The sequence below is a fragment of the Ambystoma mexicanum genome, chromosome 1q (genome assembly GCF_040938575.1).
Source record: "Ambystoma mexicanum isolate Mex_15411 chromosome 1q, UKY_AmexF1_1, whole genome shotgun sequence".
Taxonomy (NCBI): Eukaryota; Metazoa; Chordata; class Amphibia; order Caudata; family Ambystomatidae; genus Ambystoma; species Ambystoma mexicanum.
This window is the reverse complement of record NC_090922.1, coordinates 1103082330-1103110248: the sequence shown is the minus strand read 5'-3', so window position 1 is coordinate 1103110248 and position 27919 is coordinate 1103082330. Positions and strand designations below refer to the sequence as shown.

Here is a 27919-nt window from a genome sequence, read left to right as displayed (position 1 = left end):
AATATATTTACACTAATCTTCTTAATCTTTAAATAAATCTTGAAATAGAATAGATGATTTTATCTTAAACTATAAGTCCACAAGCATTCGATAAGAATCATTCAATTTCTATTTTTAAAGAAGTCGATTTCCCATACATCATGTTGCACCAAATTACGCCTGGAAAGTATCTTTCTGTTTGTGATACAAATTTTCCAAAGTAAGTTTCACGTTCCTCACTAATCGACTAACATTCTAATAATAGGTGTCTTAGTGTTTCCTTTACAGTAGTGCTTTTACAAAAGCAGCAGGGTACATGCCCTTTCCCCGATTTATCTCTAATTTCTTGGATTTGCCCAGTTGGCAATACATTGAAACAAAATTGCATTAGGTTACACCTCCAATTTCTGTCAGGAAATTTGTTTGAGTATGGTTCCAAAGTGCCCACCAACTTCCAATCAGATACCAAGTGATAATACAAGGATGACATCTTTACTTTTTCATTAGTTTCGGCCCAATCAGCCCATCTTATTTGACTTTTTACTTGCATTGGCTTCCTGATTAGGAGTTCAAAATCTGTAACGATTTTAACAAGCAAACTTCTAGTAGATTCATACAAAGATAGATTGATTTAGTTTTACCCAATCTCAGTTGCAGACCCATAATCGAATATAAATTATTTCCTGATCCTAATAAGTTTTCTTAATAATGCCATTTTTTCCATTCAATTAAGCTTTTAAGCGATTGAAGGCCTAATTCATACCTTATGGCTGACATAGAGATACATTTTGGAAGATAATAAAGTATACTTCTCCAAACCTTAGCTTCAATCTTTGCAATATTTAGTTCTACACATTTCAGGAAGAATTCAAGGCCATAACTGAGTTTGGGAATAACCTTCAAAGTGTAGAAACATAACAGAAGAGTTCGAGTAGGGCCTTGAGGCAAAGGAAGGCGTTGTTTTGGAGTGGCTGGTGGAGGCATGCTGGGAAGAGCAGGGACAGCCTCTTCTTACTCGTAGTCAGAGCCCACAGCCCCCAGAGCATCAATGTCTGATTCCTCACTCTGTTGAAGCATTTGCTCAGGAGGGGCCATGGACGGGCAGGGGACTGCAAGCGGTGCATAGTGAGCCAGTGAAAACAGTGGCTGAGCACGCACTGGCCTGGGAAGGAATGCTAAAGGAGATGAGACATACCTGTCCACGTTAATTCCATTAGGGAGGGTGGAAACCAAGGACCTCTGAACTGGTGGTGTAGACAATGAAAACATGCTGGACGATGGTTTAGACGGCAAAGACGTAGACATGTTTATCGTCGATGACCTGGTCGACGGAGTAGCAATGGTTTTGCTCATAGTTGCCTTTGTCGTCGACGATGTGTTAGCGGTGGACAAGGTTGTGGATAAGGTGGTTGTCGAAGAAGACTTTGTCGTCAACAACATTTTGGACCGACTATAAGTCATTGACTTGGTCGACGTGGATGAGGGGGTAGTCGTGGATGAGCACTGCTTCTCCGAAGAGTGCTAGGACGATGGAACTGTCGACAAAGGTGTCCTAGGAGCTGAAGTGGTCAACAAGGTGACCACAGGCATAGACAAAATCGTCATTAACATGGTCGACGGTGGAGCAGGATGAGCGTGCGACACACATTCCTTCTTGGCTCTCTTCCCCTGGATAGATTCCACGTCGGACCTCGACCTCTTTGAAGAGGGAGTGTGCTTTAGGGCTCTGCTATACCTGTCATAGGCATAAATTTACAGTACATCCTGTCAATTCTTTTGGTCTGTGCAGTCAATGTAATCAATCGTTCTTCGAAAACATTCCAGTATGCACATTTCTTTATATTTACAAACACGTGATTACCCAAGTACACGAATGATCGTCTAATTTCAAGTTTATAATAATTTAAGTACCAACTAAATCTTGTAGAGTTTTTACTTGAACCCAGGATAAGAATTATAGATTTCTTTTAATTTATACTTAAACCATTAATATCTATGTATTCCTTGAATTTATTTATCATTCGTTGTAATCATATCTGCATTCTATCAATCAATAGGAAGTCATCTGCATAAGATCACCAATTTAGTTTTATCCCTTCTATTTGTGGGGAGATAAACGAGGCCGCATCCAATGGAGTCCCCAGATCAGAAACAAAAACATTAAACAATGTGGGGCCAAAAATACAGCCTTGCCTCCGGCCATTCCATGTGCATATTGGAATTGATAATTTGCCTTCCTGGTTCAATCTACCTTTGATCACAAATCCCCTGTGCAAATGGATAAGAAGAGATATGTTCCCAGGCATTCCAAGTAATAACATTTTTGACCATAGTAGGGACCTATTCACCCTATCAAATGCTTGTGATAGGTCTATACTAGCCACATACGTCAGGGGAACAGTTTTCTTACATCGATTATCCTGTAGAAGTGAAAACATAACACCTCCCAATTCTGTCCCTGTTTGCTTTCTGAAGCCGAATTGCTTATACTGGAATATTGACTCGGTTTTTGTCCATTCTTCTATCAACCTCAGTACCAAACCAGCAAGTATCTTAGAGTCAGCATCCAGTAGTGCTATGGCCTATAGTTTTGTGGATCACATCTATCCCGCTTTTTATATATGGGGATGACATAAGAAATTCTCCATGAGGATGGCATATGCTTTGTTACTGCAATGTTCGCAAACAACAAAAAGAGGGCGTTTGCCCACTGAAATGGGTCCTCCTTGAAAATGATGTTTGCTAAGCCGTTGGGTCCTGCCACTCTGGATGGATTCGATTTTATTATTTGGGTCATTATCTCGGCCTCTGTAAAATAATACTCCCAATCAAGTTCATATATTCCTGGGATGGTTAAGGAAAGAATCTTGTTAGGGGCATAGATATCCCCAAAGTGTCCTACCCAAGCATCCTTGGAGACACTATTCACTTGTGACATCATGGGAGGGGATTCCATTGAGTGTATAAGCTTCCAAAAATTTCTAGAGGAGCCGTCTTTGAGAGCTCTTAGCATAGCCTCGCTATCTAATTGTAACATCTGAGCCTTATGTATTTTCAGCCAATTTTCTAGTTTTTGTTTTTCTTTGTGAATTTGCATGTTTTTCCCTTCCCATCCAATAGGAAGTGTTTTTAATTTTCCGGATATTTTTATTACACATTTTTTTATGATCATTAACTAGATGGTCAAAAACATGTGGATGTTTAACACTTAGTTCTCCTCTTTAGGCTTATGGACCTGTTAATTATTTTCCCAATGTAAATACTTAATTCCTCACTCGAGAATAACTTCCATCTTTCCTCTAGCTGTAACGCTTTGCAGTCTGTATTGAGAACCATGTTTATTTTCACCACATTACCCGAGTGCCAGGTTATTCTATTTCTTGTGTTCACTTCTATATTACTCTTACACTGATTCCTTATTTGTTGGTGGAGTTCAATGTACATTTGGATTTGAAGAAATCTGTGGTCACTAAAGTCATTATTAATCAAGTCGAAGGATATACATACTTTAGATTACCTGACCTAAATATATGGTCAATTGTAGAATTGTATAAGCCATTTGACCAGGTGTAGGTGGGATCCAAACACTTTTTCAATTGGTTCACATGATGTAAACCCCAAATCAGGAAAAATGTGTACCATATGTGACCTTGGAGTATTTTCCTAGGGCAGCCCGATGGGCCTCGTTCCATTATTTGGCCTTCCTCTCTAGCTACAAAAGACAAGATGCCAATATTGGATTCCAATTTCGAACTCCTATTATCTGAATTAGGAATTTCAGCATCCAAATCACCAGTAATTATTATGTGTAGGCCTTTATATTTAATATTAAAGTCAACCAAAAGCTAGTTAAACTCCTTGATTTTATTAGATAAGTTATGAAGGGAGTTAAAGTATATATTCACCACCAAGACATACATTTTTCCCCCTGTCTTGTGACATTTCCAAACCACTGCCAATACCCCAGATAGCGGTGAGAAAGTTTCGAGTATTTTTAAACCTTCACCTATCTTGACTGCAATGATTAACCCCCCTGATGGGCGACCCCTATTAGATTTGGACGCCAATTGAAATCTTGAGTCAAAACCAACAATATGGAATTTAGATGGCATCCATGATTCCTGATTACAAATAATGCTATTGGTTTTGCATTCTCCCTAGTGGCTTATCCAAAGGAGACAAACTAGAATACAGTTTGTGTTGTCTCATAGTTGTCATTGTGTTAATACAATCTGTTTTCAACAGTGCCTTAACTTCATGTTGATAACTCACTAAGACATGAGTAGATAATTCCACAGCAATTAGAATATCCTTCAACTCTCCTCCTTAGCGTTGCAGCAGCCTTATATCTTCCTGATTGCAGGATACTTGCCAAGTCTAAATAAAGAGAATCATTTAAAGGCACCAAACACTTTCTGTGTAATGTTACAACTCTTAAATCTACCAAACATTAGAGTGAGGTTAACCCTAACTCAAACCTTAGCGAGGCCATAGGTACACAGTCCAGCAGTCCCAGTGCCCACTTCCATACTCTGGACTCAATCTTTTCAAATGGAAGCAAGCGTAATTTATCATTGAGCTCTACTCCATAGAGAAGACCAGATATAACCATCATTTTATAGAAATATATTAAGGATTGCATGGAAAATGTATAGTATTTATATCAAATGTTCTTCATCTGAGCTCCTGCTTGGATTGCTTTTCTCAATAAACATTTCCTCATGGCCTCACCACTATCATCTGCACTTAAGGTGAATCCCAAATAGGTCATAGATACAGAGGGGGATCAGCTCTTGTTCTCCCCTATGCCATTTAAAACTCATTTCCTTTTCCTGTTGTGGATACATCTCATCATCTTGCTTTTTTTCGTATGAATGCATAGATCATTCAACCGGGCATATTCCAAGATTGAGTCTATTTGTTTCTGGAGATCCACCCGATTCCTGTCAAATAACACTACATCGGTATATGTTAGGTAGGGTATTATCAGACTTGGTATTCTTGGTGCTGCAAATAAAGATCTCAGCAAAAATACTCCCAAGTCGGACAGATACAGGTTGAATGGGAAGGTGGCTAAGACACAGCCATGATGGAGGCCCCTGTATGCTAAAAAGGCCTCTGTTGTTTCACCCAACCCATTCAGCCTCACTCGCAGTGTAGCCTGATCGTAAAGATGGATCAGTATCACTAATAAATGATTCGGGACCTGCTACTCCTTTAACTTCTGCCACAGTAGATTACGGTTGACAGTCAAAGGTTTGGGTGAAGTCAATTGCAGCCAAGTATAAAGGGAGGTTTCCTGGAGTAAGAGCCTCTTCTCTCAACCAACCCACCACCAGACCATTAAGATCTGTGCCCATCCCGCAACGAAAACCGGTTTGAAATGTCTGCAGACGCCCAGCATCTGTTACCCATTTCTGTAGATCTTTTAAGACCAGCCCCGCGAATATCTTGTAATCGCTATCTATAAGAGATATTGATTGATAATTCGCCGGCCTTATTCTATCTCCCTTCTTATATATTGGGATAATGATGGCCATGAAGTGGGTATCGCCCTATCTGACAACACAGTTTCAAATAATTTAAATAATATTCTAGCCCACATATCCGGGGCTGATTTTAAGAATGCATTTGATAGTCCATTTGAGTCCGCTGCTCTGGGGTTTGTGGCCCTCTTAATCACATTTTCAATATCTTCAACTACCATATTTAATTTCCACTCATGATCAGACCTTATACTGATTATCGTTCTCTCCGGTTGCTTATACACTTCTCCACAATGACGGATCCACTCCCTCTCAGCAATCGGGTTGCTCTGTTAGCAGCTCTGTGTTTTTTGCATTGAGTTTATCAGGTCCCACAAATTCCTGCTCTCTTTTTTAGTAATTATTTCCAACATCTGCCAACCTTAATTCTGGGCTATATATGCTTTATAGCTCCTCAGCCAATTTTTAAATATCTGCCTGAGGAGCTTAATGCTAGCTAAATAGGACTGCTCATTATCACTTCTCCCTTTTAGTTGTTGGATTTCCCTTCTTAACACTTTCTTGTTTGTATCACCAGGTCATAGGGATGTACTCCTCTCCGTACACCAAACTTGTTCCCACTTGATGTCTTCTTGCATTTATCCAGGAAGGCATCAAAGATACAGGGAGACAGGTGAGCCGCCTTTTGCCCTTTCGATAGAGTTTGAAGAAACTGTTGCACTCGCTCATTAAAACTATTCACATTACCCACAGATTTTGAAATCCTGTTGCCAGCAAAGTTAATTATAATACCACTCAAGCTGCGGCCATCGGCCCTTTGAGTATGGACCTTCATTACGACTGACAGTTTCATATGGTCACTCTCATTATCCACTAATCTCATCTCTTCACATATATCAAATAAGGTAGGTGATGTTGCTATGTAATCCAAGTGGGAAAAGGACCTATCAGATCTCCAAGTTGGCCTAGGTGTGTTATCTCCCACTATTACCCCATTCAAAAATTTTAGATTACAACTAGTGAAAGACTTCATCCATGCTTTACCTTCCACTGAGGGTTTAGCCTTTGCTGGTATGACCCTCATCACTGCCTATCGCAGACATACAATCTGTATTTGGGTCTCCTGCTATTATGACGACATCCATCCTGTGCACATCAGAAGGTCTCAAATATTTCCCCACATTTTTCACGGAAGGTGTCTGTCTCTACTTGTAATGGATTACAATAGATATTTACTAATAGAATAGGGTGCTGGTGGCATAATCATTTTACTTTCACCTTTACTGCTAATATGCCATAACCATAAGTCCAACAGCTCTGTATTCCTTAATATAATTGCAAGCCCTTCCGAGGGTCTTCCCATAGGACCTTTCTGAGCCATTTGCTCAGAGAACACTCTAAAGCCATCAACAATTAACAGGTCACACAATCAGGTCTCCTGTAGTAACAGTATGTTATACTTTTTAAAGATTGACCTTCTGACCACTGATCCCATAGAACTGTTAAGGCCTAGAGTATTCCAACTCAGTAGCTGAATCTTGGCCACTTGTATGGGTAGTGCTAAAGCCCTGCTGTGACCCACCTCATCGTATCACTAGTATCCATAGGCATCCTATGCTAATGATTCATATTGCCCTGCTTTTGATCATGGCTCATAAACAAGGGATTATTATTACACTCAGTTAATTTGAACCCTAAATCCAAATGTGCTTCGGCATGAGTAGATAGTAGTGAAGTGATTGCTGGTGAGGATAAATCAATCAGCGCCCAATTTACTGCACTGTTCCATTTGGGCAGTTCAACTCGCACAAAATCATTATTGCCAATTGCGGATAGCCAAGGAATTTTCTTCCACAAAGCAAGCAGATAGGATCGATTAAGGAAATGACTTTCCATCTTGGGTAATACTTCTCTACTTTAATCAATTTATTCAAAGTAGCAAAGGATCTAGGGCGAAGTTGGTACGAGACTAATTATTGCTATTCTGCTCTTTTACTTTATCATTGGTATAACACAGTGCTGGTTGTCGTAGTGGAATATTCAGCGTATGATGATTTGCAGTATTAATATTCTCCACAACGGCGCGCCTTATTGTGGCTCGACTAGTAGCTTCTTCTTTATCTTGGCCCAAATCATAGTACATAGGATTTTTTACTAGCCATTTGTCCAAAGGACCACTTGGTTCCACTTGTTTGATGGTTCTGTTTCCAACATCTTTGGGTAGAACAAAGTTTTGACCTGTAGAGACCAGATCTCTCTGCTCACTTAACCTAATGTCCTTTCATTCGCGGACTTCTCATCATGGAGATTCCATTACAGAGAACTTCCATGGCATCCTCCTCATTTGCTGTTGCAGTTGATAGTGAGTCACTCTGTGGCAGTGCTGTATACATCAAAGAAGCATTTTGTTGGGGGGCATTCACATCGTTATTCAGCTTACTTTTACTAGCATTCGTTCCACATGAATAGCTACTTTCTCCCTCATCTGCAATCGATGTGCCGGTGAGCCCTTCTCCCCCATCAATGGTTCAAATCATTACTTAATTTCGCACTATTTTCTAAAATCACATCCTCAACATTTGCGATTATACATTTGACTTATTGTGGTTCTGTAGCTAAATTAGAGCACAGTGCAAAGAGCGCCTCCATTTTCACTAGAATTGCGTCAACAGATGTACACAAGGAATCTACTACTGACAACTGGGCTTCACTATTTATTGCTTATAGTTCATCACCAAAGGAAGCCTCTTCGTTGGAGCCCTCTGAAGTAGAATTGAGTGCCTCCAAATTTGGGCTGCCAGACAAATTAATGCCTATTATATTAAAGTCCTCAGCGTCGTGCCCCAATGATTTTTGCCTAAAATCTAGGCACATATTCAATAATGAGCCATCATTATCAATTGTAAATGAGTGTTGCAGCGCATGTATTCTAGAGTTATTTCCACCAGTAATTAACAGTGCCACGGGTGGAGGTGGACTTGATTCCTTTCTAGACCAAATTAGAGCGTGTATTCCGTAAGTAGCCCGTAATTGTTGGCTGATTGACTTTTTTTCAACCCCTCTGATCAACTCCAAGCAAGGAATGTATTTCTCCCTTTTTTCATTCTCATGTTACTCTTGGCCGACACTTATCGTTTACTCAGACTCTTTGGACATTTACCGGCAATAGTGGTGCCGCTACATAGTCCATATATGCTTAATTTTGTAGATTTCATTGTAGTGTGGGAGTTTGTAAGTTCTGTTTCTTTGACAATTAAAAAGTTGAAGATGGTACGATAATAGAGTTCCTAGCACTCCGCCAGTTCTCAATCGCAAATTCAGTGGAGGGGTTAGTGGATAATTAACTCGCCTCCTCAAACTCATTCTAACAAGTGGAGCAGATTGCTACTTTTCCAGGTCAGCTTCACAAGCGGGCGCCAGTAGGGAAAGATTCTGCTTACGGACCTCTCCCAGAAGTCTCCCAGTGGACCACATCAAACCACTCTCCAGCTCCACTCTGCGTGGCTTTGATGATTATAAGGTGAAGCAGCAAGTCTCCTGCAGCGTTGCACTGCCTCACACGAATGAGCACTGTAGACTTCCAGGAAACAGCACTCACAGCAGACACTGTCCAGTTCCACTCCACTTCTTCTAACTTATATTATGGCAGCCAAGTAATAACTGGAGTTGAGCCCTCCACTTGACTTCGGGGGTGACTGCAGGATTTCCTTTGAACCCCCGAACCAAGCTCACAAGTCCTAACTATTAGAACAATTTAAACATTGACTCATAGACGAAAGGAAAGGTGAACCAAGCTTTAACAGCGTGTGCGCATTTACTATCTGCGAAGCAATAAAAACCTTCTGGCAGATGGCTCCCAAGTAACAAGGAAGAACGCTCCCCTCTGTCCAGGCTTGGAGCAAGGCCTTATGGAGGCTCATGTGGAGAAGAATTCTGATCGAAACGACTTAAATGAGTTGAAGGAATCGTCCACAGCTGTGCAAGAACCGTCAGAATTATTAACATTGCACGATTCTAACTTAAAAAATGGCGGGTAGGGGAGTCAGCATCGATTTCATAGGCTGCAGCCCCTCTACCACAAGGATTAACATTGGATAAGCATGGGGGGGAATAGGATGAAATAATGTCCTGCCCCGCACTATGCCACTCCATAGACCTGAAAGATCACTTTCTTAAATAAGGAAATGTATCAGGGAATGTTGTTGGAGTTAAAATGGGGAGGAAAACGTCTACTTTGACCTAAAACAAAAGTCACAGAATATCGGGACAAATCAAAGAGTGGTGCAAGAACCTGCCCGAGAGCAACAGTTTCAAGATCCCTCACCCGGTTCTGGATCACACTCAAACCAACACACTTACCAATGCACAGGTGCACCGCTCCCAAAATGAAGCCCCACGGGAAGCTCCATTGCCAGGAGGAGAACTCTAGGTAATATGAGCAAGTCCCAAAAGAAAATGAAGGACTTCTTTTTAATACTAGGAAAACTTCAACCACCAGGAGGGAAATTCTAAAGAAGAGAAACAGTTGTCTGGAAATGTGTATTTTGGACAGAAATATTTTAGAAGCTTTGCCAAGAATTAACCCCCCATTTTACTCTCTCCAGTCTTAAGCATCATCAACCCCCTTGAACCTAATACTCAAGGAGATTCACAGGCTGTCTTGACCATCCTGACTGAATACCCAGTGAACAGTTTCATCCTATATCCCGAGTCTGTATCCAGACCAACTCTGCATGAAAGCTTAAAAGAAATGGACGAGAGGATTAAGTTGACCTCCCCCCTCGATTTCGGCCTTAAACACAGTACTAAACTATTTTGTGACTCTTTGACTTCATCAAGTATATGGTTGCTGCATACATCCTACAGTCCAGCGCAATAAAAGTAACACTGAGCATGCTGCAGGAACATCTGGAAAAACCCAGCAGATCAACCTTGAATTTTCAAAAAACAACCTTGGACTCGTTGACATTTCTGAATCAGAAAGTTGAGTCTTTGGTATCTAGACTTGAATCTAATCAAACTCATGGAGAAACTCATTGCAGCATAAAAGTACCAAAAGTCCACAAAGAGGGTTCTAGTCAAAGTATGTCTCGACGGATCCCTGAACACAGGCCAGAAGTGTGCTGTCTGAATAGCCCTCCTAAAAATCTAGAACCCTACATGGCTCGGCAAGAGCCTGTGCAGACAAAGCACGCTATCGAAGAACAAGAAATGGGACCTTCCGTCGTGCCTTTGGTATTGGTCTTTGAAAGACGGGTCCAATAAAAACAATGATACTGGAAGCAAAGGAAAGAGAAATAAAAAGGAGCATCTGAGAAAACAGTACAAGCTCCAGGAAATATGAGATTCGTAGATCTATCGACTGCCCCAAATGAGGCAGATGAGCAATGTGACAGCAATGATATAGTTATGAAGGAAAACAGAGGTTGGCACTAATACAACGTTCTGCTCTTTGACGCCAGACACAGACAAACCTTTGAGTGCAAATGGAAATAACTTAAAAATAGAAAAATGCTGTTGGACAATGAATGTAGAACAACAAACGGATAAGGAATCTCAAAAAACGCACTGTGTGGTGAAACCTGAGAGGGCTAATGTTGAAACTCAGATGGGACAACCAGCCGAAGAGCCCGAAGACACAAACACCGAAGACACTACCACTACGAAGTGGTCAGATGGGCCGTGATTTTCCAAATGGGGAAAATCAAAGGTATGCCACGCACAGTAAATTCTCCCCAAGAGGAACTGGCACATTCATCTGAGTATGCTTTCATTGCAATGGGAAGCTCCTACTGGAAATAGGCAGGACTCAACAAGTGAAAAAGATCCTGATAATAGTGATTCGAAAATTTCAGGAGAGGTTCCGGCTGAAGAGGACTTTTCAAACTCCTTTTTGACTCGTCCAAATGTTTGGCTACAACAGACACTCGGGTACTAAACAATGCACTTTGAATAGAAATGCTATTGTGAAGCTAGTAAAAGACATTCCAAAGTTATACTTTCTTCTCATGAATTGCACTTTATCTACTTTCCGTATGAACGCTGCACAAACATTGTGGAAATAGGCCTGCAGTCGCGCTTAGAGGTGAACGTTTCGGGAAACTAGAAAGCTATCTTCTAGCTAAAAGGTTACAAGGTGTCTACAAAAAACCCAATATTTAGACGCTTTGAAAATACTAGAAGTGGGGCTAGCACAAAGAAAGATGGTAATATGGCAATCTCCAGACAATGACTCAGAAAGGATGGACACTCGAGCGCATAAAGTTAAAAAAGAGAAAACTGTTAGCAATGTATGGTCAATACTCCCAGAAATCTTGACTGAAATTTTTCAGTCGTTCGAGGCAAAAAATGTATTGCTTTAGCAAAGGATAATATAAATGTTCTTAGCTGGAACACGAGAGGATTCAGAAGCTTTATAAATGATGCCACAGCGAAGGACATATCAGAAAACATTGACATATTTTTATGACAGGAAACATGTCTGCTAAATAAGTTGGGACTACATGGCTTTAATATACTGGAACAATTGGCGGCTGGCAATGCTGTGGCCCGGCCCTCTGGAGGCCTTATCACCACTAAAAATGGGAAAATTAAGAAATGGACTAGTCTAAATAGCGAACATCATGATATTTTAGCCACCAAATTATATTTTCATTGGGACGAAATTCTAATATGTCTGGTGGTGGTAAATTTGTATTACAATCCTGCATAATGTGCGCTGCAAGTGTTTCTGAGACAGATTTCTAAAGTGCTTGTAGAAGGTTTGGCAAATGAAGAAACAGCACACATACTAATAGCTGGAGACTTAAACTCAAATCTCTTATCCACATTAAGGTTGCCTAACTCGCTTGCATTTGAGAATGGAAAAATGTGGCTCCAATTTGTGACAGATTGGAACCTTCTCATCTGCAATGGAAGTCTAGAGGGGGATTTAACACTGGTGGCCACGTGGAAGAATGGGAGTCTAAGTTCCACACTTGACTACATAAGTCTCTACAGACATCTTTGAGAAATGCGGTAAAATGAGTGTAAAAACAACAAATAAAAGCGATCAAAGTCCAAGTACCCTTGCAGCCTAGAAGTGAACCAGGGTGAGAACAGACTAGTTAGGTTTAAAGAGAGTTGTAGAAAATTGATTAGTAGATTTAAAGGAAAGGTGCGGACCATAACCGTTTTCTTGAGATTGCAAGCCAGACTGCTTTAAATCATTTATATGGGAATTTGACAAACCCTGGACTGGGAGAGCCACCTGCTCTAAAACTCATAAATATGATTTTGACCAAGAAACATGGGCCTTTAAAAGAGCTGTTTGAAAAAACCTGAGATTATTAGACATCTTATTTATTGAGCCATGAAATAACTAAAGAGAAAAAACCTACAAAGGCAAGGGAAATCTCTGCTGAATGCCCTGATAACAAAGAGCTCCCGTAATTTCTGGGCATTTGTAAATAAGAAGAAAAACGCCCAGTTGCAGATCCAAAGTAGCAATGTTTATCAAGAGGTCTGGCTGGAGCATTTTGTTTCTCTGTTTTGTAAGACTGGGATAGAATTTATTGCAAATCTCCAAAAAACTCCATGGTCATTAAAGATATCAAATAAACCGTGGAGCTTCTGATAAAGTCCTCTTCATCATGAGCTCCAGGCCCCAATGGTTTGACAACCCAAATTTAAATTTTGAAATCCGATTTGGGCATTTGGACTGATGTCTTGCATGCACTTTTTTAAAACATCACCCTGAGGAAAAGCCCTGAAAGTTGGAAGTCTGCAGTCATTGTACCTATGCACAAGAAGGGCAATCTGACTGATCCCACCAACTATCGTCCGATTGCCCTCCTAGATGCAGACAGTAAGATCTTTGCGGGGGGAGTGTTGTTGGAACTTGGGCTAAAAAGAATGACATCTTGGATAGACGTCAGATAGGGTTCAGGAAAGGCATGTCCACTCGCCTCAATGGTTTAATTGTCAACATGCTTAGGGAGAATGCATGGGAAGGTGGAAAGAGCCCACTGTACCTGGCCATGGCGGATCTTTCAAAAGCCTTTGATACCATAAATAGGTCCCGCCTATGGGCATAGCTAAAATCTTGGGGTATCCCTCAGGGCCTTCTGGCAGCAATAATTATTTTAATGAGAATACATCGATGCAGGTTAAGCTGGATGCTGAGGTCCACCTATCCACCATGATTAACACAGAAAGGGGCATAAGGCAGGGTTGCATTTTAGCCTTTACCTTAGCCCTTGCCTAGCAGACCTGAATAGGTTCCTGAGGGAGCACGACCTAGCGAGCCCCAAAATGGGTGGGAAAAAAATCTCCTGACTGGCATATGCCGACAACCTAATTTTGCTCCAATGCAGAGGGTAATGAACTACTCATTAATCCTGGAAAAATCCAGATATTGCGATTCTCAAACCCAACAAAAAAAAGGTTGATTACAGTTGGTCGGTGCAAACGCAGAAAATAACATTGTGTAGGGATTGCACCTACCTTGGTTTCTGTATATCGGCTGGCCCAAATAAGAAATGGGTGGAAGAAGGACTAGAAGCAAAAGCTGATCAAGCCTTATTGCAAATGAAATCGATTAAGAGGTTTTATTGTACATTTTCGATCTTTACCTCTGATTAAGTATTACAAAGGCAAAGTGATACCGTCTGTTATATGGCATGGACATTGAGCCACAGGTCTGGGGACTGAACTGGAAGCGGCTTGAGGGTAGACTGTGGAAAAAGGTGTTAAGGTGTTAAACTCACTCCCGATGGCTGCTCTGCATTATGAACTGGGCTTCAATTCACTAGAGGCCCATGTGCATTGTAGATTGAGTCAGCTATATCGGTGCATTAAATGCCTGTTGAAAAGTACACTGTTTGAAGAGGTATCTATGGACGAATTAAATCATCCAAATAATTATCTGAAGAAACTGTCAAAGACCATTAATAGCATATTGGCAGGTACCTCAAAAACATTGAAAGACCGAATGGAAGATCCTGTTAAGATGAAGAGCGACCTTATGGAGTCTGACTGGGTTAAGACCATAGACGAGGTCTGTGGGCTTAAGCTCCACAGAAGCCATTCTTTCCTAGATAAAACTAAAGGATTGTTTCCGGCGTACTTGGTGAAGTTGCCAGATGCAAGTGGACGAGACACATTAATAAGATTCCGTTTGAATCTACTGCTGACGAGAGAAATAATACAGCAGACGCAAGCAAAAAGATCCAAATGCCCCCTGAAACAGACCTTACGTCACCTCTTTATGGAATGTTTAGGGGTCAGACACTGTGAAAAGTGGCTAGATACAGACGAATTCTGGCAGAGACTTTCCTCGGATAATGAGACCTCTTTATCAATTGAAGTATTGAGGAGGATTAAGAATCCTTGAGCTTACAACTTAATGGGAGTAGGGGCAATAATGTAAACCCGAGGATTGGTGGGAAAAGAATCTAAAGCAAAGCATGTTTTATTATCAGTTACGATGAAATGTATTTTATGTTGTTTGTGAAGTGTTGATTCAGACATGTGAAAAGTAAATTTTTGGCTGTAACACAACAAATAAAAACGCAATAATGTTCCTAGCGTAGATACGATTGTGTCCATCTAAGGCGGTGTCAATATTGGCCACATTTTGAAAGTCCACAACATATTTTATTTTTTTGTACTTGTCCATTTATAATGCGCCAGAGGTTCCATGTGATAATATCACCACAAAAATGTTGCCATACAAGAATGGTGCCGTTTTCTGGTGGCAATATTACCATATGGAACCTGCGAGGGACACCCCCTGCAACCCTCACATTTTTTAAAAGGAAGCCTAGGACACCCCCACCCCCATTTACCACATATATTGTCCCATAAATTATGTCGCCTATGCAGTTTCCTGGCGACTATATGTATGTTGACATTATTTATGGGGATAATATTACCTGATACCATGCCGGAGCCGGCAGGCATCAGCGTGCAGAAGGTAAGACGGAAAGAGCATAGAAGCCTCAAGGGGAGGGGGTGGGGAGAAACAGTAGAAAAGGATTTATTCAAAGATGATAGTTTTCACCCCTTTGCTGAACTTCAAAAGATTTATTTTGGTGCGCAAGGATTTGGGGAGTTTATTCCATAAATGGACAGCCTGAACGGCAAAGGATCTGCCCATCCCTCTAACCCGCTTGCTCCTCAGGACCGAAAGACAAACCCCTTCTCTTGATCTGGTGAATCTGTCCAGGTTGTGGATCTCAACACACTCTTTAAGATAGCCTGGGGCATGACCGTAAAGGCATTTGTGCACTATTGCCAGCGCTTTGAAATGGATGCAGGCTTCCACGGGGAGCCAGTGCAGACGACTCCTGTCGGAGGAAATTAGTTTGTGTCTAGGTATTTTCTTGACGATCTGCACAACATCATTTTGCAGAACCTGAAGCCGTCGAAGACTGTTTTTACTGGTCCCCGAACATCAAGGAATTACGAGAATCTATCTTTGCTATTATAAGGACACGGACCAAGTTGGTGCAATTAGTCTTTGAGAAATAGGGCTTAACCAGCCTTAAAAGTCACAGTATGTATTGTGCCTTATTAGCAACACTCTGTGTTAGCATCGATGTTCAATGAAGATTCAAAGGTGACGCCCAAGGTCCTAACCTTGTCCACGGTTTCAATAACGTGATTCTCAATGGAAAATCCAACATAGTTTTGCTGTTTGGTAATACTGGCAGTTAAAATGTTCTAGGTAATACTTTTGTGTGTACTACCGAGTGTGGGGATGTACAACGCGCCTGTACACAAGTGTTTCATGTCATGTTTGTTCCCTGTATTATGAAATACACAATGCCATCGCTTTTTAACTAACCATTTCTTTTTTTTAGCACAAGTGTAATCCACGCTATACAGAAGACTTTGTACTACAGCTGGAAACAGAGTTGGTCCAAGCCCGATTAAAAGAAGCTGAATCCCAATGTGCAATGAAGGAAATTCAGGATAAAATTTTGGACATGGAAAAGGTACACACACATAACATTCTGTGAGAATTGGCACATCTAAGAGGCCTATAATTTTAATGATATTATTTAAATGCACAAACCACACATACATACTTTTCAGCACTGCCCAATGTATGGAAAGGATTTGGAATGCTATTGCTATGCAAATTCTTATTTTATTTTCAGATTGCATTGATCAGAAAATGCATTGTCTTTCCTTTCTTATGTATTCTTCATTGTATAAGAAAATGTATGTGTGTAATGTGATAATAGTGTTATTGGACTTAACAAACATTGGTACTAATCAGTTTAGCTCAACATCTCGTCTTTGAATATTTAACAATATGTTATGTTATCTTGCATTTGTATAGTGCCACCTGCCATATTTTGACATTGAACCACTTTGCCTGTCAGAGAGGCAAAGGAGGAGTATGATAGAATGTTCAGTAGTGCTAGGTAAAAGCAAAGTGGGGTAGAAAGTAGGGATGAGGGCAAGGGATAGATATGTGAGATGTACAAGGTGGCATAAGAAGGAAAACATGGAGGAGATTTGTGTACAATTGCACCAAATTTATCGTGGGACACAACTGTATTCTATGGTGCGCAGTGCCAATAAATGAGAGCTGGAAAGCTTGTTTTGAAATAACTGTCAGAATGTCCATGGCAAAAATGTTGGAATCCTAACTCTGTCCCTCACACTCAAAGTCTTAAACTAAATGAAAAAGAGGGTCTTTCTAGCCCAAAGGTAGTGGTACCCTTCCCTTGGACAAAAGACAGTTCTAGAATCTTCAGACCTTGGAGTATTGGGGAGTATCTCCCTTCCCCGGCCTTGTCCAGGCTTCTTGTAAAGTTCAACAATTGTTGGGGGAACCTCCATCCCCTTGTTGGCCCTTCTCGGGCTTCTTTTCTGTCCCTGGTTCCCTGACCCTGATTGGCAGACCTGGTTCTTTTTCACCAGGCACAGTTGACTTTAGATGCACTCCCAAACTGTGGTGGGTCCCTGACCATGGTTGGCAGTCCTGGTTTCCTCCTACCAGGTACTCCGATGAAGAACAAGAGCCTGGATGCACTCCAACGTTATGGCGTTGCATACAGACATGGTTTACTCGCCTGCCAAGTACTGCATATACTGTCCATCAATTTCACACCTTTATATTGGTGCATGTCCCCGACTCGCACCGCACGCTTCCACCAGTACTCCTCTGAACTTAGTTCTCTGTTCTGCCAAGTATTGTTTACATGCTTAGGCTTTCTGAATGTCTTTTGACTTTTGTTAGGGTCCCATACCCATTTATGTGGATCTATGGGCTTACTTGCTCCCTTTGACTGTGTCTGCCACTTAACAGGCCCTCCGTAAGTTCTTGTTTTCTGCAATGTTTTCGGGGCGTCCTGTGCGTCCCCTCCTTTCCGCAGGTTGGCCGTTCTGCCGTACCTCGCTTTACTCTTGCCAGTATAGGACCGTTCTTCCATGGCCACCGAACTTCGGGGCAGCCAGGAGCATCTTCCCTGTAGGTAGCCAGGCTGTCCCTGCACACAGGACCAGCTGGACAGCAACCTTGATGAGCTCCCTGGTCTGCCTTTCTTCTTCCCTGAGCGTTCTGTGTCTCACAGTTCCTCCAGGGCGGGCTTGACACTTCGTCAAGTCATTCTTTGCTTTTAACACGGCTTCTTCCATTCGACTGTCTAGAACCACTTGAATGGGCAAAGTGGTTCTGGTAAGAATTGTGTACTGCTCTGCGCATCTGCCTCAACTCAGTACTGAGTGAGTTGATGTTGCAACTCACTAGAGCTCTTCTTCATCTCAGTACTGTCTACTTTTGATGGGCTACTATAGTACATTGTATATCAGGGCAGGGGTGGAGAGGGTGAAGGAGAAGGTGGGGTTATTGTAGGGAGGGGGGTCTATGGTCAGTGATTGGTGGGGATCCGGCATTCTCCCAATATGGCCGTCACTGGTGTAGGGGAAGCATTGTATCAAGTACAACACTGACACAATGGGTACAATTTGTAAAACCTTTATTGAAATTGTTGGGGTTGGAGAAACTCCTATTCGAGGGGATTGGGTCCTCCGACGTATTCCATATCTGACATGTAATCACCACAGCTGTGCTGCTTCGGAAACTTTTTTCTGCGTCCTGCGTCGATGACGTCGATGCGCCGTCGTTGAGGACCTCGTCCGACGTCATCCGATGTGATAAGTAGGATGCACGACGCCCGTAGCCTCAGTTCCGTTTTTTCCGCGAACGTGTTGCTTCGTGAATCTCAGTTAACGCCTCGACTCTTTGGAGTTCTGTTCTTCTCGGTTCTTCGAACCTGTTCGTTTTTGTGAGAAAATCCTTCGTGTGAAGATGTCTTCTACTTCGTCTTCGACCCCGCGTCCGGGCTTCAAGAAGTGCGGGGAGTGTGGGTCCAATATGTTGGTGACGGACTCGCACAACGCCTGCCTCTGGTGCCTTGGGGAGGCCCACGACACGGATGACTGTATCGACTGCCAGTCGCTCACGTCCAAAGCCTTACGTGAACGTAAGAAGAAGTTGTCGGTAGGTCGGGGGTCCAAGCCCCGGAAGTCGAAGTCTGCGGGGCTTTTGACGGATGATTCGAGAGGAGACTCTCAGCGTCATCGTCGGAAGTCTCGTGGGTCTCCTTCTAGGAGTTAGTCTCGCCACTCCTCGGCCTCTTCGAGGCATTCTCGGAAGCGCCGACAGCGGTCGTCTTCCAGGTCCTCTTCGGAGGACTCTGCCCGACATGTCGCTTACCCCACCAGCCGTGCGATGCCGGAGGAATGGGCTTCCTTCGGGAAGAAGATGCTGCCGATTCTCGAGTCGCAGGGTACTAAGCCGTCCGCGCCCCCGAGTGGGGTCGGTCGTGAGAGGTTGAGAGACACTGCTCGCAAGAGTGGTCGGCACGAGTCACGGGAGAGGTCCCGTTCGGACATGGGGACTCGTTCTCGACGTACCCGTTCCAGGTCCCGGTCCTCGATGCGTTCGAGACCATGTGCACCTGTGATGTCTTCGAGGAAGACATCGACGTCTGAGGCGTCGAGGGCATCGACAGGCTTTGGCTCCGAGGAAGTCGTCGAAGTCGTCGACGCTCAGGTCGTCGAAGGACACGCTCGGAGCTCCGGCTTCGAGGACTGTGTCGACGCCGTCAATGCTGGCGGCGCTGCATCTGTCATTGACGCCGATTTACTCGACGTCGACGCCTATCCTCTCGGTGCCGATGCCTGTTCTCTCGACGCTGGCGCCGATTCACTCGACTCCTTTTGAGGCCGGGGTGTTGGAGGTACCCCGTGGCATGGGGGAACCCCCTAGGAAGGCTCTGGTTAAGAGCAAGCACTCTCGGTGCCTTTTCTCCACCTGGAATATATTTCGGAGGTGGATGAGGATTCTGATGGCCTGGTTCCTAGTCAGGTTCCAGATGAAATTGTCTCGGGCCATAGTCAGTTTGACGATATGAGGCAGTCACTGCATGATGCCAGTGGACCGGACACCTCACTGGAGGTGGAGTTTTGTAGGCCTGAGCCTGGCTCTCATGCCGATTCCTCGTACCGGCGCCTTATGGCTAGGGTTTCCGAGTACTTGGGATGGTCTGCTCCCCCAGGGGAGTTTGTGCAGGATGATCTTACGGACATCCTTGATGTTGGTCCCCCGATTGACCCGGTACTGCCATTCCATATGGCTTTACAGAGAAGGGTGGCAGCGGCTTGGACTGCTCCGGAGAGTCTCCCGGCGGTGGGCAGGTCCTTGTCGCGAAAATACCGTCTAGCCAGTAGCGACCCCTTCTACTTGACCAGGCACCCCACTCCGGAGAGTTTGGTGGTACAGGCGGCCACGGCCCCGGCAAAGCAGGCGTCGTACCCTACCATCCCTCCTGATAGGGACGACAAACGTTTTGATGGCTGGGCGAAGAAAGTGTTTTCTTTTGGTGGTATGGCGCTTCAGGCGGCCAACTCCATTTGTGCCTTGTCTCGTTTCACACACACTCTGTGGAACTGTGTTGCGTTAGCGGCTGAACATATTCCTGAAGGGGACGAACAGGATGGTTTCCTTGCTATGGTCCAGGATGGTAAGGATGCCATGTGTGAGTCCGTTCAGTCGGGTTTGGACATGGCTGAATGCGTCAGCAGGTCCATGGCGGCGAGCACCGTGATACGCAGGTTTGCGTGGTTGCGGAAGTCGGGGTTTGCTCCTGATGTGCAGTCCCGGCTCCTCAACATGCCCTTTGACGGTGAACACCTTTTTGGCAGCAAGGCTGACGAGAGCCTTGAGAGGTTGCAGACCTCAAAAGCTGCAGTGAAGTCGTTGGGCGCTGCAGTCCGCCAACCTCTGCCTTTTCGTCCTAGGGGACAGCAATGGAGGGGTGGTTCCTTTCGCTATTACTTGTCCTTCAGTAAAGCGAGAGGAGCTGGCAGTCAAAGAGGCCAACGCAGGGGTACCAGAGGTGGACGACAGGGTACCCGTGGTGCCAAGTCCGCTCGGGCAGTTGCCTCTTTGCCCTCAGGTAACGCCGCAGCCGCTACCACTCAGTCATGAGGCCATGTCCCATGGTTCGCCGGTTGGGGGAAGGCTGGCGCAGCATCTTGTAGAGTGGTGTGCCATTACTTCAGATGTGTGGGTTCTGGAGATCATAACCCACGGCTACTGTCTTCTCTTTCTTCACAGGCCTCGCGACAATCCACCGGGGAGCCTCTCTTTGCAGAGTCCGGATCCGCTCCTTGCGCAGGAAATTCAAGCCCTGCTGGAGAAAGGCGCCATAGAACTGGTGCCTGTAGCGGAGAGGAACAAGGGATGGTATTCCCCTTATTTTTTGATTTCGAAGAAAGACGGGGGATTGAGAACCATGATGGACTTGCGCAGTTTGAACAAACTCCTCAGGAAGGACAAGTTCAAGATGGTTACTCTCTCTCAAGTCCTCCAGGCCCTTCAGCTTCAGGACTGGTTGGTGTCTCTCGACCTCAAGGATGCTTACTTCCATGTGCCGATCCATCCCAAGCACAAGAAGTACCTGAGGTTCGCGGTTGGCGACTCGCACTTTCAGTGTCGGGTCCTGCCGTTCGGATTGACCTCCGCCCGAGGGTTTTCACCAAGCTCATGGTGGTGGTGGCAGCGCATCTCAGGCAAGGGGGATTCACGTCTACCCCTACCTGGACGATTGGTTGATCAGGGGGAGCTCTCCCGAGCAAGTCCTGGATCATCTGTCCGTCACCTGCCACTCCCTTCACAGGCTGGGCTTCTCCCTCAATTTAAAGAAGTCCCATTTGACGCCAACACAGCGGCTCCAGTACATCGGAGCAGTGCTCGACACTTCCCTGGGGCAGTGTTTTCCTCCCCAGGTGAGGGCTCTTCACATTCAGCAGATGGTGCACAAGTTTCAGCATGCCCAGACGCTCCCAGCGTTCGAGTTCTTCAGGTTGCTCAGCCTCATGGCATCCTGCATTCTTCGGGTGCCAGAGGCTCACCTGCGGATGAGATCTTTGCAGTGGGCACTCAAGATGCAATGGTCGCAGTCCTCGGGCAGGATGTCGGACCCGGTTCAGGTGCCGCCCTCGGTCGCCCGGGACCTTCTGTGGTGGGCCGTCGAAGGCAACTTGAGGAAGGGGGCTCCATTTTGGCTTCCCTGGCCGGAGGTGACGATCATGACGGATGCATCCCTCACGGGATGGGGAGCTCATGCCAACGGGCTGACAGTCAGCGGTCGTTGGTCTCCGTCGGAGTCCAGACTCCATATCAATCTGTTGGAGCTGAGGGCCGTCAGGCTAACCCTGAAGGCTTTTCTGCTGACTGTGCGAGGAAAGAATGTCCTGATCCTGACGGACAACACAGTGGCCATGCACTACCTCAACAAAAAGGGGGGGGGCAGGGTCACTTCCTCTGTGCAGGGAGGCGATGCAGCTCGAGTTCTGGGCCATCCAGCAGGAAGTTTCGATCTTGGCAGTTCATCTGGCCGGAGACGAAAACGTGACGGCGGACGCTCTGAGCAGGCAGAGCACGATCTCTCACGAGTGGGAGTTGGCTCAGGAGATTCTCCTGGAGATCTTTGCCCTTTGGGGGACCCCTCAAGTGGATCTCTTTGCCTGCAGTTTCAACCGGAAGTGCGAGAGGTTCTGCTCGCGGGAATTTCCTCCAAAAGGAGCCTTAGGAGACGCGTTTGTGGTGGAGTGGTCATTCCCGCTGCTGTACGTGTTTCCTCCAGTCCCCGTCATCCCGCAAGTGCTGCGGAGGCTACGGAAGTTTGGTTCCCGGATGATCCTCATTGCTCCGGCGTGGGCTCGGAGGACGTGGTACCCGGACCTTCTCGACTTGTCCATCTACCCTCCACGTCTTCTTCCCTACCGAGACGATCTGCTCTCACGGGAGGGGGGTCAGGTTCTCCATCCAGAGGTCAGATCCCTCAACCTTCATTCTTGGCTTCTGAAAGGTTGAGGTATAAGGATTGGGACCTCCCTGAAGACGTGATGGAGGTGTTGCTCTCGGCCCGAAGGCCAGCAACAAAGTCTCTGTACTGTTGCCGTTGGCGTAAGTTCTGCGACTGGTGCGGAGTTCAGAATGTGGATCCTTTTGCATGTGACATCCCCATGGTTCTGTCCTTTTTACTTTCTTTGGCCCACAGGGGCTTGCAAGTGGGTACCATTAAAGGTTACCTGGCGGCGCTGTCCATCTTTAAGCGCTCGTCTGAAGAGTGTTCCTACTTTAAAATCCCTTTAATTTCACAGTTTCTGAAAGGGCTCACTAATGTGTTCCCTCCGACACCTTTCCTAGTGCCCGGTTGGGATTTAAACCTTGTTCTTAAGTTTCTTATTGGTGCTCCATTTGAGCCTTTACATTCTTGCCCTTTGTGGCTGTTAACTCTGAAAACCGTGTTTTTACTTGCGGTTACTTCCGCTCGCAGAGTGAGTGAGTTACAGGCACTTTCAGTTAAGCCACCCTTCACTGTATTTCACAAGGACAGGTTTGTCCTTAGAGTTCGTCCTTCTTTTTTTCCGAAGGTAGTGACGGAATTTCATTTGGCCCAGACGGTTGTTCTTCCGGCATTCTATCCTCCTCCGCATCCTGGTAAGGAAGAGGAGAGGCACAATAGGCTTGATCATAGGAGAGCCTTAAGCTTTTATGTTTCACGCATGTCCCGGGTCAGAGTGGACGATCAACTCTTTATTGGTTACGCTGGAAAGCGTTTGAGACAAGCTGTGACGAAAGAGACTTTGTCTTGCTGGATTATTTTGGCCATCTCGGAGTGTTACCGCTTGTCGGGTAAGGACCCACCGGCTGGCTTGCGGGCCCATTCTACCAGGGGTATGGCTGCATCTACTGCCCTGCAGAGGGGTGTTCCTATTCGCAACATCTGTGATGAAGCCACCTGGGCTTCAGTACATACATTTGTACGTCACTATTCCCTGGATTCCATCCGAGGACAGGCTCTGGCCTTTGGCAAGGCGGTCCTTTGCTCTGCTATTTGATTGGCAATTCTAAATTTTGATTCTAAATTCTTTCCCTCCTCCTTGCTCTGGTACTGCTTTTGGAGTCTGTCATAGATATGGAATACGTCGGAGGACCCAATCCCCTCGAAGAACAAGTTACTTTCTTACCTGGTAACGTTCTTTCGATGGGATGGTCCGACGACGTATTCCATATCGCTCCCTCCCTGCCTTCCCCGCTGCAGAATTTCTTTTGCGATTGCAGCTTACGCTCCGCAAGGCTTTGTGTCTGACTGCCAGTTGACTAATGTCACACGTTCTGGGGGAAAAAACTACAACTGAGGCTACGGGCGTCGTGCGTCCTACTTATCACATCGGATGACGTCGGACGTCGGAGGAGGTCCTAGACGACGGCGCATCGACGTCATCGACGCAGGACGCAGACGCCGAAAAAAGATTCCGAAGCAGCACAGCTGTGGTGATTACATGTCATAGATATGGAATACGTCGTCGGACCATCCCATCGAAAGAACGTTGCCAGGTAAGAAAGTAACTTGTTCTTCTGCCCCATAACTAAGATGGCAGTAGTCTTGACCATCAAATAATAAATAACGCAGTCCTAGTGGAGTCTGGCAAATCAAAATAGCCTATGCTAACAAAACCTAATGCCCGCCTTATCTCTTCTACAAAAAAGTGTAAAAAGGAGAAATGTATGCAAGAGAAGAAGTTAGTGTTCAAATGAATAAAGGTGATTGAACCAGCTCTCCTCCCCACGTTGGACTTCACGGAATAAGGCTGGCCCTGTCGGCAGCATGACACTCTTTGGCTCAGCTTCCAATACAATAAACCGTTCCAGAACGTGGATCGGGGCTTGTCTGGCCTTCCACGTTTAAGTCTCTTTTCTCAACTTCAAAATAATTTTTCAACTAAAAAGTTAACAAAGGTCCCCCTCTGTCTGGCTCAGACCTTTCATCACGCAGTTCTCGTAGGTCCCCGTCAGCTGGGCTCAGACCTCTCACGATAAAGTTCAACACAAACCTACCAGTGGGTGGGGGGTCTACCTTCTCCAAGCTTATTTCCCTTCGGCTCTCACTCTGTCAAACTCGGTCCTTTTTCGGATGTCGAAAACTTTTGAATGTGCATGGGTTACTTTTCAGACCACTGCAGGACCACTTTGACTCAAAGTTTACAGTTCAACTTTCACTCCCCTTCTCTAGGAGTTAAACATAATTATTTCTCTTTTGCTGTTCTTTTGCTTCGAACAATTTACTTTACACAGAGACTATCGAGTGGGCTACTTCCTTTCTGCGGACCACTCTGTTACTTAGTATCACTGATTTTGCAGCTGTCTTTTACTTCAAAGTTCATTCACAGGTCTGCCTTTGCTTGTGTCTCACACACACACCGCGTGCATGCTTCACTTGTGATAAAAAGTGCTATTTCAAACTTTAATACACCCCGTTCTTTACGATTGCTGGCCAACTCACCGGCTGTGTGTGTGTCACTTTCTTGGTTTTGTGATATCCAATTCATGAGTCAAGGTTAGTACCACAGGCTTGTCCTCGCCTCCCAAACTCTGCCGTTCACCTGGGAGGGTCGCTGGCGTCCTTGAAACACAATGCAGTCTTCACTTGTGGGATCTGGCCTTCTCCACGTGTTTTCCGCAGCCTGTCAGAGGCAACGACCTCCAGAAGGGAGCGTTTTGGGTTTTCGACCCACTGCTCTCGCTCCGTGGTCCATCGCTCTGCTCCAGTAGGTTTGCCTCTGTCCTGGAAGTTCTGCTCGTATTCGTGTTCTGCCTTGCTCAGAATGTGTCTTTAGGTGTTGCCTTTTATTCGTGTCAGGAGAGTTTACTGGTATCAGGTGTATGTACTTAGTGTAAAGTGCATAACTTTGCCTGATCAGATTAACGGGACATGTCCAGTACAGTGTGAGAGAGTTAGTCTGGTTACTCTGTCACTGTCTTCCTCGGCCCAGGGTTTGTGTAAAAAAAAAAAAAAAAAGGGGAGCGGTGGGGGGGAGTTGGGACCACAGTGCATCCTAAAACATAGGATAGGTTGGATAAACAAAATAAGCGGGAATACTGCGTCTCATCATCGGCTATCTCACACCCACTCCCCGAAGACCCCTCATCCAGGTGATCTTCCCGCACTGGTCCACCGCTAGGGTCTGGATCCAAAGGCGATGGCCGTGCTCTGGCCACATGAGAGAGAGATCCCTGGGGATTAGCAGGTGGGACACCCTCTGGTTTCCCACACTGGTCCCATAGGGGGTTCCCCTTCTATGAGATCTACCCGCTGAGTACCAATCCCAGGGTGACTATCGGGTAGCAGCCTCACCACCCTGGCCTCATGGAAAGGGGCTCCCCCTTCGGAAGTAGTGACATCCTGGGGTTCGTCACAACTCCCTTGGGGTGCATTTATGTCTCAAATGGAAGACATTCATGACAGGGGGATCTCATCCCCTTTGGGTTGGAACTCCTACACCGCAGGGAATTTATAGATTTCCCAGAGGAATTCCATGGAGATGGAGGTGACTTGGTGTATCTTGCTGCTGATTTGCAAGAGTCAAGTTGTCAGGGACACCTCATCAGAAATTGACATGCTTCATGATCCTACCCCAGGTAAACCTCAGGCCGCTTTTCAACACCTGATAGCAAAGGTGGTTGATTCCTTGGGATTATCAGCCACTTCTAGATCCATTGTGCAGTACAAACTGACCAACATTTCGGAAGTGGGTCCACAGAGAGAGGCCCTACTTCCTTTCAACCAGGCATTGGAAGCACCCGTTTAAAAATGGTCAAATTTGGCCTCAGTCCCAACTGTAGAGCGGATCCAGCCAAGAAGCTCAGTGCAGACCCATCCAACCTGCTGTTCCCGTCTTCTCATGCCTCATCAGAGAGCTTAGTTGTCCAGGTGACCATGGCAAACTTGATGAAGACAACGTGCCTCCTGTGTCATTGTCAAATATTCCTTTGGTCTGACATTTCTGAGGCGGCTGAGTACATCCCTGCAGGTGACATGAAGGTTTTGAGGCCCTCGTAAAAGATGGCAAGGAAGCTTCATGCCCAATCCTCCAATCCGGTCTGGATACTGCTGACTGCATAGCTGGAAATATGCTCACTGGAACAGTGTTGAGGAGATACTCATGGATGAAATCCTTGGGTTTCTCCCCAGATGTCCAAGCCAAACTCCCTGACATGCTGTATGATGGCACCAATCTGTTCGGGACAACGGTCGATGAGTCCCTCCAGAGGTTCCTGGCTTCTAAGGTTGACTGCAAAGTCTCTGTGCCTAGCGATGCATCCAGCAGCAACATTCTGCGACATCCCCCCACACACACACACGGACATGGGCAGGGCTTTTTGTCCCTTGACTGCCTATGCCCATGGGGGCAGAGGCCAAGCTCCCCCTGACAAAAAATTGCAGCGCAGTTCCAACATGGATCAGGGCTTAGGTGCTCCTAGAGGTGGATAATCCACCTCCACTGTGCCCCCCATCAGCAGTCCCTGGTATGAAGCTCATGTGAATAGAACTTCCACCACCCTTCCTCTGAATTTCCCGGTTTGGAAAAGAATGGTGTCTTACTTGGACACGTCTGATGCCTGGGCCTTACAGATAATTTACCAGAGATACTGTCTCCCCTTTTGCTCAGCACCCATCGGGCCACCCACCGGACAACCAGTGCTTGCTTCTGGAACCTCTCCTGCTGGAGGAGATTTGTTAGCTTGTAGCAAAAGAGGCCATAGATCTGGTACATCGTGCAGAACAAGGCAAAGGCTGCTACTCAAATTATTTTCTGATGCTGAAAGAGGCCGGGGCTTATGCCTCCTCATGGATCAGTGGCACTTGAACCTATACTTGTGCAAATAAAAGTTGAAGATGGTTACTCTAGCTCAGATCCTTCAAGCCCTTGATCTCTAGGTGTAGATGGTCACCAGAGGTCTCCGACACCTAGGCTCATGTGCCCATCCACGGAAGGCACAGAAAGTACCATATGTTAACTGTCGGGCACTACCACCACCAATTCAAGGTCCTGCCATTCTGTCTTTCTTCCGCACCTAAGGTCTTCACCAAGCTGCTGAT

General features: G+C 45.3%; 1 protein-coding gene across 4 annotated transcripts in view; it reads left to right on the top strand.

Moving 5' to 3' along the window:
* EVI5 (ecotropic viral integration site 5) overlaps nucleotides 1-27919 on the top strand; it is a 2339304-nt gene that overhangs the window by 1105372 nt on the left and 1206013 nt on the right. For all 4 annotated transcript variants that reach the window (XM_069641804.1, XM_069641802.1, XM_069641803.1 and 1 more), the window contains one exon: nucleotides 16310-16444. In XM_069641804.1, the coding sequence (XP_069497905.1) occupies nucleotides 16310-16444 (135 nt within the window). The remainder of the gene's footprint in view (nucleotides 1-16309; nucleotides 16445-27919) is intronic.